The sequence below is a fragment of the Pinus tabuliformis genome, chromosome 2_1 (assembly GCF_031772625.1).
Source record: "Pinus tabuliformis cultivar Carrire ecotype Pingquan chromosome 2_1, CPIR1, whole genome shotgun sequence".
Classification (NCBI taxonomy): Eukaryota; Viridiplantae; Streptophyta; class Pinopsida; order Pinales; family Pinaceae; genus Pinus; species Pinus tabuliformis.
The window spans coordinates 327,480,975-327,498,514 of record NC_142299.1 but is presented as its reverse complement, the minus strand read 5'-3'; the positions used below and the strand labels follow the sequence as shown (position 1 = coordinate 327,498,514).

The window sequence follows — 17,540 nt, the reverse complement described above, 5'->3', positions numbered from 1 at the left end:
GTAGTGGTGGCTAGGTCTCTTCGTCAGAGAGCACCATTGTTACAAATCCATTTGGGCACATCACTCCCATCTTATAGATCAGTGCTTTAGGGCCCATCAAACCCTAATACAGTTGTTACATGCCCTAAAGAAGTCAACCATTAGAATGCCTAGCTTCCCAAGAAGTTCTATGACTGAAATCATCCAAAAATTGTCTCTACGAGGAACAATGCAGGTAGATATGCTACCAGGGTGCACTGCAATGCAGCCCAATACACTACCAGGGTGCACTGCAATGCAGCCCAGTACACTACCAAGGTGCGCTGGGTGAATTTGAGCGAAATCTACATTGGGGTTTGTAATATTCTTATCCATAGGATGCCTCTAGAAGTTTCCTAAGGCTATCCACTCCTTTGGGCTTGAAATTGGATGAGGGAGGGAGTTAAGGAACATTAATCCCTTTATCCCTTCCTCCATGGAACTAAATCCTATGTTCAGGAGGGCATTCATTATCACCATTTACGGCATAACTTCATTCAACTATAAAAAGAACACTCATCTAAGTGATCAAGTGCTGGCTTGGGCTGGAAATCATTGAATTAAAGGGAGATTTTGTTAGTATGAGACTTGAGTTGATTTCAAGTACTGTAATGATGTCAAAATGTCTTTCTTGTTATGAGGAGAGGATGGAATTGAACTAGAGGAGTGATGTTGAATTAAGAAAATTGGGTTGTAAATCTTTCTTTTACTAATAAAGTGTTCAAAGCTTTTTCCATATGCTTGTATTATTCAATGATGCTTTCATATGTGTATTATGTACTTGATTCCATGCTATGTTTAATCAATAGATCATTATCATATGCTTTGGTCGGTTTTTGTCTTCTGTCTGTGTGTAGGTACTTTTCAAGCAGATTAAGTATGGAAAGGAGCGACAAAATTGGTCAAGGGAGATAAGGAGTAAGAAAAAGCTACAGGTAGGCTTCTTTACCTCTTATTTAATCTATTGGTCATAGAAATAATAGAGAATTCTTTGCACTGTTGTTCTAGACTTAGTTACTAGTCTAGGGGTTTAAGCATTTATCCTAGATACTAAAACTTCCCAAAACAAATTAGCGACTCCGTTGGGGAACGATTATCTATCCTAGTAGCTAATCCACCTCCTTAGACACCTTGACATACTTTACTTGTTGTAATTTAGTGTTTTGCATTGAATTTTGGTCAAAATTTGAGGTTAGATGACTCTTCAGTGGCTTCACAGGAATCAACGCAGGCTAGCCTTAGAGACAGTGCGTTGCAATGCACCCTCCAGATAGAGATAGTGCACTATAGCGCAGTTACTCCCTCTTTGGCCTGCGTTGATCTTCGTAGGGTCAGATTCCCACCCTTGGGATTAAATGTTTTGGCAAAATTCTTCTGATTGCTTGTTTGTTGATTGTAAATGGATGTCATGTCTCAGAAAATAGATTTTCATCTCCTTAGCTAGACCTACTTAGACTAGGATTGATAAATGTTTCTTATGTATTTACTTTGTCATTTTCAATCTATAGTGAAAAGTTAGGTTTTGGTCGATTGATCTTTAGCGAAAGAAAGTGTCGTAAAATCGTCTTTTCCTTCGAAAATTGAATTGTCGTAAAATCTTCATTCATGAAATATTGATTGATTAATGTGTGCATATAATTAGTATTCTCATTGAAAGTGTCGTAATTCCTCATTTTTTTGAAAATGAAAGTGCCATAAAGTCTTCCTTTCCTTGAAAAGAAATTGTCGCAAAATCGCCATTTTTATGAAAAGAGTTTATTGATCGATTGTGCATTAGTTTTCCTTTTTGTTCATTCACATTAAGGAAAATCGAAAATAAATACATACATTTTGCATTATAGATATTGTAGTTTGTGAATTCTTGAAAGGAATAGCTAGGGAAATTGCATTAGATTTGCTCTTTGCTCTTTGTCAAAAATCAGATTACTCTATCCCTACTAGCTAAGGATTTTCATTGTTAAATTGAATGGAAAGAATGCTTATCATATTAGTTGAATTTTAGGAATTGAAAACATACATCACGTGGTGAACCTTGAAAGGAAAATTCTAAAGAAGATCAACTTAAAATTTATCTGAATTTACCTAATGGAGCATTGTCACCTAACAAAAAACATTTAGAGGTCTAGGCTAGAGACGTGTTCCGGTGTCGTAAAACAAAGCAATTGTCGCTAACTTGTCTGCAATACATCCTGAGTGTGATACCTCATTTCACGTATGTGAGTATATCGTATCTCATCCACGTACCTTTAGGTATATAGGGCGGTGTTACAGTACGTAAAGTATATGGGAATGCTCTCACTGTAAGGTTTTTCATTAGACAGTGCTTATACGGATTGGGCCTCCATGTACCTTCGGGTATATATGGGAGGAAAACTCTAGGTTGCTATCCATCTTTAGGTAACCGAGTTGGCTGCCTTGTACACTGAGATACATCGAACATAGCATTCAGGGAGATTCCCTGCTTGTACTTCTTGGTTCGCCAGGAGGTATTCTGCAGTCCACAGTTGCTTGGTAAACCTTTTGCCTAGATTATCCTTTTTTTTTATGGTACTTCGATTAAAATAAAATTAATTGACATCGAACATAGCATTCGGGGAGATTCCCTACCTGTACTTCTTGGTTCGCCAGGAGGTATTCTGCAGTTCACAGTTGCTTGGTAAACCTTTTGCCTAGATTATCTCTTTTTTTTTTCTTATGGTACTTCAATTAAAATAAAATTAATTGACCGCAGATAACATCCTCCACGCTCACTCCTTAGTTTATCTCAGGTTGAAACATATGGCGACAAATACAGAGTCCACCGATCAAGGAATTCCTTTTGATGGGAATCTTAGTCCTTTTCCTCCTTTCAAAAATATTGGTACTCCTTATATGGCTACTTTGTCCCTTCCGGGATTTACCATTGGCTTGCCAGTACGGTTTTTTAACCTCCTTGGTTCAAAATGTTGTGATTTCTCCGCAATTGAGTACACCTCCAACTGGAAAAAATCAACCTCCAGTTAATCCTGAGGTTGACCCTTTGCCTTCATCCTCGATTGTTTCTTCCTTCCCTTCTTCTTCTTCGCTTCGTGAAAGTATTGGTACTAGTAACCAGGTGGCTAAGAAGCAGAAGAAGAAGAAGCAAATTTAGCATAGGGGCAACCAAGCAACCATTTCTTTGAATGCAACATCTGATGAGCAACCATCCATAAAGCCTCACAAAGTTCGATATCCATGCAAACTTTGTGTAGGAGACCATCTTCTTCGAAATTGTCTTGGTATTCCATAGATCTTAGAAGAATGGTCTTCTCGTTCACATCATCTTGTGTCATCAAACTCTTGAGATCATGTTGGTGACACACCATCAACTAGTGGTAGTAAAGTTCATGGAAAGAAGGGTAAAGTTAAATTTCCTTGTAGGTTATGTGAAGCGAATCACCCCATTTACCTTTGTCCCTATCTGGATGAAGCCCAAAAAGTGTTGGATAACTATCCTGCTTCACTGCAACAACTTCCATCTGGTTACAAGAAACTATCCCTAAATCCTTCACTAGTTGACGAATTGACTGACAAATCAACCGTCGATCAAATCCACTCTCTCTGAAAGTGAATCCTATGAGTCTATACCTGACCCAAATCAACAAGTCAAGGTAACGGTTGACCTGATTTCACCTTTAGCTAATCATACCTTTCCCGAAGAGAGTGAATATGATACCACTCAGGTTCTTTTTGTTTCTTCAAATTCAAAAGAGCTTGGGGGAAATCTGCCTGCTACATCAAGACAGGAGGGAAATCCTCCCATTCCCGTAACTCAAGGGGTTAATTCTCCCATTTCTACGGGATCCCCTCCAAGTAGTCTAGTCACTTCCTTTGATTGGAACCGACTGGAAGGATTTCATCTTCCTTCTTTTGTGCCTTTCCAAATCATAGTACAAGTTTGTAATATGATTGTATCTGGCACTATTATAGATGAAGGTGCATCTACTGGTATCCTTTCCTCAACTAATTGGTAAGAACTTGGTTCGCCGTTGCTTGTGCCTGTTACCCAAAATCTATTAGGCTTTAACAGAGGAACCAGTCAACCATTAGGGATCCTCCCTCAGTTACCTATTACTTTGGGAGGAAAAATTGTTTATCTAAATGTGATGGTAGTCGTAGGCCCTTTAGATTATAATTTACTTCTTGGGCGTGACTATGTTTATGACATGGGAGCTATTGTTTCAACACTCTTTTGAGTGATTTGTTTCCTGCATAAAGGTCAAATTGTCACCGTTGACCAACTTTCATTTCTTGGTCCAAATATGGCTCCTAATCAACCATCTTCCCTAAATGGTCCTTTTGTACCAATGGTATCATCCCTGCCATGAGTTAATTATGTGGCAACTTGTTCCATACCTACATCAACTAACAATTAATTCAGTGATGTTGTACAACATTTACTGGGGGCATTGGAACCAGATCTCTCCTTCATGACATCTTATGAATCATGAACCAAGGAGTATGAGGATAGTTCCTTGTCTTATGTCAACCTCGTTAAAAAATGAAACAAAGTATATGAGGATGGCTCTTGGTCTTGTGTCAACCTCGTTAAAAAATGAAACAAGGAATATGAGGACAGTTCCTAGTCTTGTGTCAACCTCGTTAAAAAATGAAACAAATGGTATGAGGATAGTTCCTGGTCTTGTGTCAACCTAGTTAAAAAATGAAACCAAGGAACAAGAGGATAGTTCCTGGTCTTGTGTCAACCTCGTTAAAAAATGAAACCAAGGAACAAGAGGATAGTTCCTGGTCTTGTGTCAACCTCGTTAAAAAATGAAACCAAGAATATGAGGATAATTTCTTGTCTTCTTTCCACCTCGTTAAAAAATGAAACAAGAAATATGAGGATGGTTCTTCTATAGTGTCAACCTCATTAAAAAATGAAACAACTCCCATGAGGATAGTTCCTGGTCTTGTTTCAACCTTCTTAAAAAATGAAACAAGGAATATGAGGATAGTTCTTTTACTGTGTCAACCTCATTAAAAATCGAAACAACCCCCATAAGGATAGTTCCTAGTCTTGTGTCGACCTCGTTAAAAAATGAAACAAGGAATATGAGGATAGTTCTTTTACTATGTCAACCTCATTAAAAAATGAAACAGGCCCCATGAGGATAGTTCCTGGTCTTGTGTCAACCTCATTAAAAAATGAAACCAAGGAATATGAGCAGAGTTCCTTGTCTTGTGTCAAGCTCATTAAAAGATGAAATAATGTCCCAAGTTCTAAGTCGAGTCTTTCAGTAGATCTTGTAAAATCCTAGTCGAGTCTTTCACTTGATCTCATAAATGAACCTTCATTCCATCCACCTGATAGCCACGAGTAGTCTACTTAGGTGAATGTAATGAATCTTGGGGGGCATGCACCTAATGGTAAAGTTAAGTTTCCATGTAGGTTATGTGAAGGTAATCACCCCATTCACCTTTGTCCCTATCTGGATGAAGCCAAAAAGGTGTTGGATAACCGTCCTGCTTCACCGCAGTGACTTCCATCTGGTTACAGGAGACTCTCCCTTTCATCATGCTGGGGGCATGTAAACCAATCTCAAGCATAGTTTTTCGTTTTAAGCTTGTGTAAAAATGAAATTGAATCCAAGCATAATTTTTCATTTCAAGCTTGTGTAAACATGAAACTGAATCCAAGCATAGTTCCCTATGGTTCAAGCTTTTCTAAAAATGAACCCATTTCCATTTTTAACCCTTGTGATTGCCATTCTATCAGCCTTTTTTGTAAGATGAGCCTTGGTTGTTTCCCACCACCACCATCCCTTTGGCCGATCATACACTTTCACTTGGTTGTTTTACCCTTTTTGAGGAACAATTGCAATGAGTGGTCTTATTAGCCAGCCTCTTCACATAAATCAACATGTTTTGAGAAGTTCCAAAATCAGCGGGACTAGTTGCTACCCTAGGCACCACTCATTCCTCAAAATGGAGTCCTCTTTAATCTCTTTTCATACTCTCTAAACATGAAAAGATTGTCGAGCGCTTGTCCTTTCCAACTCATTAAAGGATTGGAAACGATATCTCTCTTGTATTATTTTATGCTTTTTCGGACTTGAGAGATTAATTTACGAAAAAGAACTTGTGGAGTTTTCTTTTCATCCCTTTTCAAACTCTCTAAGAATGAAAAGGACCGAATTATCTTTGTCGTTAAACTCGTTAAAAACATCAAATAGCGACAAACTTGTCCATCTAGACAAGATCGAGTTTCACCTTTGGTAGACTCGTTAAAGCATCAAATAGCAATGGATTCACCCAAAGGGTGAAATTATACAACAAGAATATGTTATCCTCCTCAAGCTTGATAAAAATAAAGAGGTACTGGTCAGCAATGATTGGGGAAAATTGGAAAAAGGGGAAAACACTTTATGGTAGCAAGTCACTCTTAAACATGACACTTTCACCTCATCACCGTGACTATGTGGGTTGGGTCATTCAGCTTGATGGTTATCACACCATTGGTCTATCATACCATCCATTACTTTGTTTTGGGTCAATGCTACCAATTCATCTTAGTGTCACCGACATGTTCAAGAGAAGTCATTCAATTCAAACTTCATCCTTTGCAATACCGTAAACCTTCATTTTCATGACCGCCATTCTTGAACCTTCTGTCGTCAGTCGATTTTTCATCTCCAAAATCATTTACCTCATTTTGTGTCATTGATGTGGGATACATCAAGGCCCTCCTGCGACGAGTCACTTCTTGTTGACATCAGCACATTATCCAAGAAGTTGACTTAGAAATGCCCCTTCAGTACCTTGAGGCTTTCATACATCAATGGTAGGTTTCTCACTTCTAGCAATAGATTGACATCACTAGCCTTCGATCGAAAGACTTTGTATGGTGTTCGACATCAAATCATTTATTCACACCATGAGAAATGTATTGTAGTACCTTGAGGGTCATCATCATTATTGGTGATTCCTCTCGTGTCTGTGAACAACTTACATCATTGGTTGGTATTTAGATGATGTCTTCAGGTGTTTGAATTCAGATCATCTATTCACATGGTTAGACTTGTACTTGAGCAAAATATTGAATGAGATTGAAGACCCCAGATCTAGTTTCATCCATCCGAGCTGCGATATTTTCAGGAGTACTAAATCAAATGTACAATGGCCTTACATTCATGGTCATCCAATCATGGGTCTATATCTGTAGAAACATGAGTCTATATCTGTAGACGACTATCTGATTTATGTACATGTAATGAAAGTTTATATACTGAGCATGGTTATGCCTTCCCTTAGTAGTTCATGAGAAAAAATCAAATTATCATTATATATGTATTGTAATTAATGCAGGTCACTTTCCACTTCGAAACCTCCTCTCCACATGGTAAAACATTTCACTCGACATATATATTTTCAAATTCATGCTTTAGGGGGCAACTGTTACAGATCCATTTGGGCACATCACTCCCATCTTATAGATCAGTGCTTTAGGGCCCATCAAACCCTAATTTAGTTGTTACATGCCCTAAAGAAGTCAACCATGAGAGTGCCTAGCTTCCCAAGAAGTTCTATGATTAAAATCATCCAAAAATTGTCTCTAAGGGGATCAACGCAAGTAGATACACTACCAAGGTGCGCTGCAATGTAGCCCAGTACACTACCAGGGTGCACTGCAGTGCAGCCTAGTACACTACCAGGGTGCGCTCGACAAATTTGAGCGAAATCTACATTAGGGTTTGGAATATTCTTATCCATAGGATGCCTCTAGAAGTTTCCTAAGGCTATCCACTCATTTGGGCTCAAAATTGGATGAGGAAGGGAGTTAACGAACATCAATCCCTTTATCCCTTCCTCCATGGAACTAAATCCTAAGTTTGGGAGGGAATTCATTATCACCATTTATGGCATAAATTCCTTCATTCACCCATAAAAATACCACTCATCTAAGTGATTAGGGGTTGCCTTGGGCCGGAAATCATTGAATTATAGGGAGATTCTATTAGTATGAGACTTGAGTTGATTTCAAGTATTGTAATGATGTCAAAATGTCTTGCTTGTTATGAGGAGAGGATGGGATTGAACTAGAGGAGTGATGCTGAATCAAGTAAATTGGGCTGTAACTCTTCCTTTTACTAATAAAGTGTTCAAAGCTTTTTCCATATGCTTGTGTTATTCATTGATGCTTTCATATTTGTACTATGTAATTGACTCCATGCTATGTTTAATCAATAGATCATTATCATATGCTTTGATCGGCTTTTGACTTCTGCCTGTGTGCAGGTATTTTTCAAGCGGATTAAGTATGGAAAGGAGTGACAGAATTGGTCAAGGGAGATAAGGAGTAATCGAAAGCTACAGGTAGGTTTCTTTACCTCTTATTTAATCTATTGGTCATATGAAAAGTAGAGAATCCTTTGCACTGTTGTTCTAGACATAGATACTAGTCTAGGGGTTTAAGCGTTTATCCGTAGACACTAAAACTTCCCAAAACAACCACTGCGGGGAGAGAGCCAGGGTTGATCCCTCTTCAGGTTTTCTAAGAGCTCCAATATGTCCAAATTCTATGTCTTTCCTGTGGCAATTGTATTGAAGGAAAGGAGACAACCTTAATGGGATTGGAAGTACCAAATCTATGAGGATAGAAGAAGGACAAAGTGACTCGAGGATAAGCCACATTTTTTTCTGTTGGGACCCAAAAAAGAAATTAGTGTTTTTTGGCACAATAGGGTTGCGCAGTAGGAATAGGGAGCACAGAAAGGATAAGGTAGAGCGTAGCAAAGGGTTGGTGCAAGAAGAAGGAGCACAACAGAAGGTTAGCGCAGGAGGCTAGAGCCCAATGTAGGGTTGGCACAGTGGATGAGCCGGGGCTAAGGCGGACGTCACGCAGTAGGAGGACAACGAAAAGTGGAAAATAGGAATCCATGTATAAAGAATATCAACTGTTAGGATTTTATAGGAGAAGGATCCGACTAGGGAGGTCGTGGTTACTGAGAAGTTGGAGATATTTTGAGACAGAAAGGACTAGGCAAGAGTATAATTAAGCTAGGTAGGGGATATTATGGTCAACTACACTACACATGGGAAAATTCAGGAGGAATCAAGAGAAATATCTCAACAAACTTTAGGACAACTAGACTTAGTGGGAAGGAGAAGAATTGAGGGTTTGAGAGAACCCCCAACATTTATAAATTGGTCATTCCAAGGCCAAGTGGGGCTTAGTTGATAGCCGATCATTCAAAAGTGTTATGCCATCTAGTTAGATTTAGTCGATGTACCAATGTTGGGTCAATGTAAATTTGGAACCATGGTCGAGTTTGTCACTGATCACTAACATTATTATAATGGGTTTTAGTTATTGAACATATATATCTTGTTGTACATGGTTTATGATCAGGTTTCTATCATATTTTAATGATATCGTAAGATGGTCGGAGAGCCTAGTAGTCTAATGCATGTAACACTAGGTATCTTTACCCCTTCTGCTAATAAATATACTTATGAACTGTGTTGGAGAAATCAATGTACTCTTTTGTGATTATAAAATGTTGTTGGAAAGACCTTTGCATTCCTTTTTATTGCATAGTTGTAGGAGTGCATGTATGAATCTCGTAAATGTGTGGATATATATATATATATATATATATATATATATATATATATATATAGATATATATTATATATTGTTGTTGTTTTATCCTTTAATTAAAGGTTTATATCTCTATTGATTAATCCTAATGCTCATCTTGTTGATATGTTTTGGCGTAATAGTCTATAATGACGATATGGTTGAGTGAGCATAAGTGTTGTTGTTTGTTACATTCTAAAGAGTCGGTCAGTCTTGTATGTCGATAGCGGTTGTGTAACAGTCGCAGATTTGTTAGCATCTAAGGTTGACTAGGCTCTGTCACACCGCACATGATCATGAAGGGTTTGCACAATGGATAGATGGACCTATGTATGGTGATATAGTAATGATGGGGTATTGTAATATGTGTCGGTTAGAAGCATCACGTTGTAACCACAAGATAATCTTGTCAGACTATGGAAACCTGGTTCTAAAAGTCACCCATTAGCGTCTCAGGTGTGACTTCACTCACTCAATGGGTGCTGCCAAAAGAGTCGATGCTAAGCGGGTCTTTGCTGGCCACTGTGTCGCAAATCCCAGGTTTGTCAGTGTCCCATGAGCCAACATGCAACATCACCACCTTGGCATTTAATGAATCCTCGTCCCCAAAATATAAGACAATGAAAACACAAATTATTTAAAAGATCATACAATCTAATAACAAGGGATGGGAAATATCACCTCAAATTACAATGTTCCAACACAAAAAAATCAAGGCATATACTACGTTAAAATTTGAATATTTGAATAAAATTTAATGCACTAGTTAAATAGCTAGGCATTAATCTCAAAAAGCATGTAAATAGATTGGAATTGATTACTAAGAGACCATATTTTAGAAAGGAAAAGGCTAACATGTATTTCCTTAATCATGCTCATATATACTAATGAAGACAAGGGGTGATAACTTTTCACTTTCTATTGGTGGTGTTTGGAATACAATTAATGAATTCTCATTGTATTATAAAAAATGGTAGCCTTGTTTTTGTAGATTTTAACTCTATACAATTAATTGCTGCAAATATATTCTTAATAAAAGAGAACATGCAATAAAAAACTCACTAGTCCATTTATCATGAATTAGAATACAATCATAATTTCTTAATTAAAACTATCTTAATTAAAACTACAAAACTAAAAGAAAATCCACTATACATCACAAAATCACTAATTAAACATTAAACATATAAATTGTTGGTTAATTAATCCATTAATAAATATAGTTTTAGTTTTTTCCGTTCATATAATTAATGCATAAATAATGTAAAAATATATTTGTAACACCATTTTATTATTATATCAATAGTATCTGCCAGGCATATTCATCTGAGCCTAAAGCTTGCTGACAAACTGTTCAAAATTTTTCATCTGAGCCGGTCCCAATGTAATCCAGACGTTGATCCCTTCGTGGGAGCCATTGGAGAGCACCAGTACAAAGTGAGCCGCTATGTTGCTGACTATGGGACCTGCATACACTGGCTTCCCCCACCCCAAATCAAATTCATAGTATCCTAGCTTCCACCAGGGAGACAGGAAGAAGTTCCCACTATTTCCAACGGGGATGCCACGGTGGAACTCGAGCATCTCTATACGAGATCGAACATAATCATCTGTGATGGATGCTATGGCCTTCTGGATCTCAGCCACGCAATACGACAGCGGATTCTCCTTCACATCACGCGCCAGTGCAGTTGCATAGGCCGTGACCACACCGTTCCCTACAAACCCTTTGGGTAGGGGTGGATTTACCTTTGAACGTATGTCCACAGCAAATGACACGGTGGACTTCTGTGTGTGGTCCTGGAATACTGCCTTCGTTCTGGCCTGCCATATGTGGGCTACAATGACATCGAAGGTAGAGCATTTGCTGATGGTATTGTCTTTCATTGCCGTTCGTTTCAGGCGTTTCAGCATCTCCGGAGTCAAGGTAAATGTTCTACAGGATCTAATTTCCGGGAGTTTTTTGGCAGAATTTACCTGTGTGCCTGATGATGCAGTGAATTCAGACATAGTGACTCGGTGTTCCACTAAGTCATGTTGGCGGTGATTGATATGAGGACGAATGTGAGGCTTCAGGGAAGTTCTGTCAAATTTTGGTTCGATGAGTAGGCCTTCTCCCCTCGCAATGGATGCAAGGTTAAGGAGAAATTCTGCAGCAGATTGGCCATCCATGAGACTGTGAGAGAATAACAGTCCAACACAAAATCCTCCACATTTAAACCGAGTAACCTGCACGTGCCAATACCCTTCTATTAGTTCCTAGCATTACATATATATACATTTTAAGATATATACTATTTAAAAGATGGCTTAACAATCAGTACAACTGGTTTTGGCACTGCGTCATCCAAACTGTTTTATTAGGTTTTATAATGAGTATAACGTTCATTTTACAACCGGCTGAAGAGGATGCTGTGTTTTAGAATAAAAATAAAATATTCTTTAAATAGAAAAACAATTTTATGAGAGATTTTTAGATGTAAATCATATGATATTTCATTTGTCTACGCGTTTCGAAGCAACCAGTGTGATTCATCGTTAGGACAAGTTGAACCACAATGGTTGGTTCAAAACAAGTCAACAAATGAAATATCATGTGATTTACGCAGAAAAATCTCTCATAAACTTGATATGGATCATAGAAACCTCAATTGAACAATAAAAAACAATGTTAGTTATGCATATTTAATTAATTATCCATATGACTTAATATAATTTCATGCAAAGTAATTAGAAGTTTAAAAAAAATATAGCTAATATGTTTAAACCTTATATTTTTTAAAAATAGTTTAACACCTGATATCAACTTTATATATATATCTATATATATAAAATTTGTTAACATATATCTATATATAAAAGAAAAATTGTTAACAAAGAATATTTTAATGTTATATAGAATAAAATATCTCATGTGAGTTATGACTAAAATATTTTAATATAAATTAATATTGACATATATTTAAAAATATATTAATAACAAAAAAACTAGTTTAATGTGCTCTCATAAAATGACTCAATACATGTGTTATTTAAACTCTATAACATTCAAAAATACAATTTAAATGCCTCTCAGCTCATATTAAATTCGTGCTTAAGATGGATCTATGTTAATTTTAGAACAAGTTGAAAAATATATTGAACACATTTTATGAGTTATGTTGTCTCCCACAAACAAAATACAAAGTCTCGTGACTTAGCCTAAGAGAAATCAAATAACCTAAAAGATAAACCTCTTTGCTCTTAATGGATCCATCTAGCGATTTGAACTTTCTAAATGTGAAATGTATTTGTCCTTTTTAGTATTTTTTTTTTTGGCTAAATTTGGATTGAAATTTAGTAAGGATACATTTTAAACAATTATGATTTAGCCAAAAATTACATAGCTAGTTAAAAGGACAAAAATGCCTTATGATAAGTGAGGTTGTCTATCTCAATATAGCAGACATTATAATTCCCTGTAAACATTTTGATTAGATTAAGATAAAATATTAATTATAATTACCAATAAAATATTTCTATTAGTGAAATTACATAAAAATAAATATTATTATAATAATAATAATAATAATTAATAATTAAACCTGTCTACATTCATTTTAACTTATTATCTATAGAGTATTAAGTGAAATCAAATCTCTTGAGATACAAACGACTTTGTGTTTTAAAGTGATAAGAGATTTGATCATTTCAACACTTGGTAGATCCAGATTTAAACTAGATCCAGATTTAAATATATGTAAACTAGTAAATAAACTACTCATAATATAAAAAGTTAAATATATTAAATTTATATCTTAAAATATTCTGAAATTCAATGAAGTTAAACTATTAACTAGGATTTTCTGAAATACAATGAAATCAAACAATTAACTTGGAAAATATACCAAATTTCTTAATATTTTGGAATCTAAAATAAATAAAAAACGAACCAGGTAAACACAAAAATGAACGATATAAACAGATAAATATGCAAAAAAAATTCTATTCAATAAATATCCCCCCTTCAAAAAATTGCAATGCACCTCGTTTCTCTCTGTATTACTGTGTGGATCTAAAGCATTAAAATTTCACATGATCAGTGATGGGCTCCACTGACCTCGGACATGATTGGAGGACTATTTTGAACATTATACTAATAGAGAATTTGATCACCTGCATGCTCATGAGAGGAGTATTGCTTAGCTCCTTGAATTCATCAGTCCTCACAAAGAGATTACTGAACGAAGGGTTGGGACGTGACACGTCACCAAGCTGCGCAAGCGTAAGTTCTGATGATGCTCCTGCAAATAAAATGCCTGATCTGTTGTAATTGAGCTCCAATCTGCCATCTCCAGGATTAAGCTGCAGCCTTCCAGCTAGAAAATGATAAGGTACTAGCAGTCGAGAAAGCCAATCCCTCATTTTATCCACAATATCCTCTGTAGAAGGTTTGTCTGAGGTAGGGGGGCCGAAGAAATATATGGTCTCCACTGGGAAAACCACTGAAAGATCAATGTTGGAGAGATACAGTATTCCCGTGGGGGTGGGTTTTGAAGGAACAAGTTTAACGATTTCACCAACTTTAATGTTCGATCCACAAATCAAAACTGGTTCAACAACTGTACTCCTTGCTAATTCCATGACTACTTTTCTTCACAAATCATTACAAACAAATATATTTCCATCTGTGTTGGACATATTTTTAATAGGGTTGAACATAATTCGATTGCAAATTTTTAGAAATAGGGTGAATCAAATGAAAAACAATAAAAATGAGTCAAGCTTTTTGCAAATCTATTCCAAACACTAGAATTTCAGATGCCAGACATCAAATTAATTATTTAATCTGTGCATCAAATTTTGTAATATTTCCTAAAATACAGTTCTAGTTGAAATAGCCCTGGACCATATAAAAAGCATCACATACCTTACCATGTAAGCTCTGCATGAATACTTGAAATAATTACAGTGAAGAGTGGGAAGTTCTCTTACCTTGCTTTTTATTGAATGATTTCGAGAATTTTCTTAATAGCCTGGTCTGTGATGGCTTCGACCTCGAAGCTTTATCTTAAGAAACGCAAAAATCTCTGAAGCTTAGAAAAAACAGAAGGATCTCTAACATTTTATAGGAGGATGATTTGAACCAGCGATGGTCCATCCACTCGTGAATGTCACAGTAATGTCAGTTTTCGTACAGTCCGTTACAATAACTTTTTTTTTAATGTGTGTTAGGTGTATTTTTAGCTTTAATGGGCAAATATTGTATATTCAATATTTTATAATAAAGTAATTAGCCTTTTATTATATTATTATATGTATTTTTAAATTTGAAAATATTATATATTAAAGAGGGCCATTTTCAATAATTGTGAGATGTTTTATATTCTGTTCAAATATATTTTCTATTTTATGTTGTTTAAAATTTGGTGGAGATTTATTGGAATGGTATGTTTGAGTTTTATCATATGTATATTTCAAGTGTGGTTAGGAATTTTTGAAGATACTGAATTTATTTATGTATTTAAAAATATATTTTAAACAATCAAAATACACAATATTGCCAAAAAATTATGGCCTATAAAAATGGTAAAATGTCTTATGGTTAGATTGTTACTCTTAACCCACTAAATATTTTGTGATTAGAAATATATTGAAAATCTATTTCCAATATCACTTTCTAAACATTCTGCATAAGAACATGATATTAATATTTTAAAATGTCACCTTTAATATGAAATTATTTATGAGTGAATATCAAATATAATTAATAAAAATTAAAAATTAATTAATATTTTTTATACATGTATATATCAATTAGATTGATCTAAGCTAGGTAGAGAAATTGATTGTTCTCCTCTTTACCCAAATTCAATTCCTAAAGTGACATGTTGAAATCATAATGAATATTGTACAATCTTTTTTCCTGCATTTACTTATGGGCACTTAAACGTTCATACAATAATATTGAATGAGTTATTATTGCTTATGCATTCATAATATAAACATTGATAAGGGAGTGATGATTATGGTGTCCATTAAATGAAGAAGTGTGGTTGTTATAGTTGCATGGTTTTGTGTATGTCAATAATTAATAGTGCTTGATAAATAAGAAAACAAATACTTCCACTAGTTCATATTTGAAATCTTAATGTTTTTGCTACAATAGTAAATATCTTCTCTTTTTCTTCTATTTTATATTGTTGTAAGTTCCAATTTACTTTGGTATGTAGGTTCCAATATACAATAAATTTATATGCTAACACAAAGGTGAGACATTTTTTACATAATGGTTGATTGGTTGACATTCAATGACCTTTCGCACCTAATTAGAAGGATGCATTCATCACAAGGAAACTTTGATAGATATAGTTAGATATCAACTATAAAGAGGTTTGTCTACAATGAAGAGTATAGTAATTCTCCTTGAAAAGGAGATTGAAGAATCTAAAAGAAAACCCACAAAGGTGAGGAAGTGAAAGAGTTATGTAAATAAAAATCAAGATAGTGCAAAGACATAGGTGAAGAAGAGGTCTAATCTAAGAGATAATATGACAAACTTTTAGTATGATTTAAAAGAAGATGGCGTATCCTAAATGCTACAAAAATGGATCTATTTAAAAAAATACATTCATTTAGGCTAAAACATTATATAGCAAATAATTTTTGAATAAATACTAGGACCCACAATTACTTAGATGTCAATTAAATAAAAGAAGTAATGAAACTTGAGCCAATTTATAAGATTTCTCTAAAAAAAAAATCTTTATTCTCCCTATGCAAGTGACATAAGCCCATATCTCCCACTTTATCACTTATAGATAACATGTCATAGAGAATTCATAAAGGAGAATGATATGTCATAGAGAATTCGTAAAACACAATGGTCAATTTAGATTTTGTCTTGTCAATCCAACTCTTGTGCTCGTCCAAAACAATTATTAAACATTAAGCATCAAGATTCTTAGACCAGAATCTTTAACCCACTCAATTAAACTAATTCAAATATGAATTTTAATTTAAATGGAAGGAAGAGTATGTATCCAAAACGTCCACTAAGAAAAGTCAATTTAGAGTAAATAGACAAGAAAATTTAACATGAAAACTAGAAAATAAAATTGAAAAACAAATTCACATGTTTATAACCCAAAAAAACAACCAAAAAAACAAAACTAACTATATTCTAATATCTCCTACAATGTGAAAACATTTCTTACATAAAAATCAAATTAGATTAGAGAAAGAACTTAATAAATGTGACCTACGTTCTTCTCTATACATCTTTAAATGAATAGTGTGTATGAATTCAACTAATGTTACTTTGCTTTTCATTTTAATTCAACCCATTCTCAACGTAGAGACAGTCACATAGGTCTGCCAATTTGAATCATTCATGCTTCTTTCTAATTAAAGAAAATACGAGCTTCTTTGAACAGGATTCATGGTTCTTTCTAGTTAAAAAAAATACGAGCTTCTTTGAACAAGATTTAGTTGCGGGTTACTCCTCACGCGATGGAGAATGTTTGGTTGAAGTGATAAGCATGTCATGTGCAGGCCCATGTGTCGTTTCAGTAGCCTTAGGTCAAGGTACAGAACTTTATCATATGCTGTGCAACCTCATAAATATGCCCAACGGCGTTTACACGGTTTTTCCCATCGACAGCAAAACTTTGGTGGGTCTTAATACTCTCCATAAATACTTTAATTGTGTGGGGAAGTTTCATTTATGACTATGGCGATGAGATAAGATAGCACTTTAATTACGCCGAAGGCGTTCTTTTTAAGGGAGAGTTCTCTGAGCTGTTCTCGTCGTCTGTCGATATCCCATGAATAATTGCGACATATTTGATGGAGGTGGTAAAACGGTGTATAAAATTGCTTACACGCTATTAAAACCATTCCATTCCGCCTTCTATTTTCGTTCGTTTGCGTGATGGATTGG

The 17,540-nt window shown here is 35.3% G+C and overlaps 1 protein-coding gene across 1 annotated transcript; it reads right to left on the bottom strand.

Annotated features, from left to right (window-relative positions):
- Window positions 1-10,951: 10,951 nt before the first annotated feature.
- On the bottom strand, window positions 10,952-14,242 carry LOC149200169 (acyltransferase GLAUCE-like). The gene is made up of 2 exons (XM_089399527.1): window positions 13,775-14,242; window positions 10,952-11,848 (listed from the first exon to the last, which is right to left on the bottom strand). The coding sequence occupies exons 1-2, from the start codon at window positions 14,240-14,242 to the stop codon at window positions 10,952-10,954; spliced, it is 1,365 nt and encodes a 454-aa protein (XP_089255653.1).
- Between the last annotated feature and the right edge of the window lie 3,298 nt (window positions 14,243-17,540).

What these genes read in the sequence shown, in the direction of transcription:
- LOC149200169 (XM_089399527.1), bottom strand. Translation starts at nt 14,242, where the DNA reads ATGGAATTAGCAAGGAGTACAGTTGTTGAACCAGTTTTGATTTGTGGA. An exon ending in CTCCTCTCATGAGCATGCAG is followed by an intron (nt 11,849 to 13,774) that starts GTGATCAAATTC and finishes TGGCACGTGCAG; the next exon opens with GTTACTCGGTTTAAATGTGG.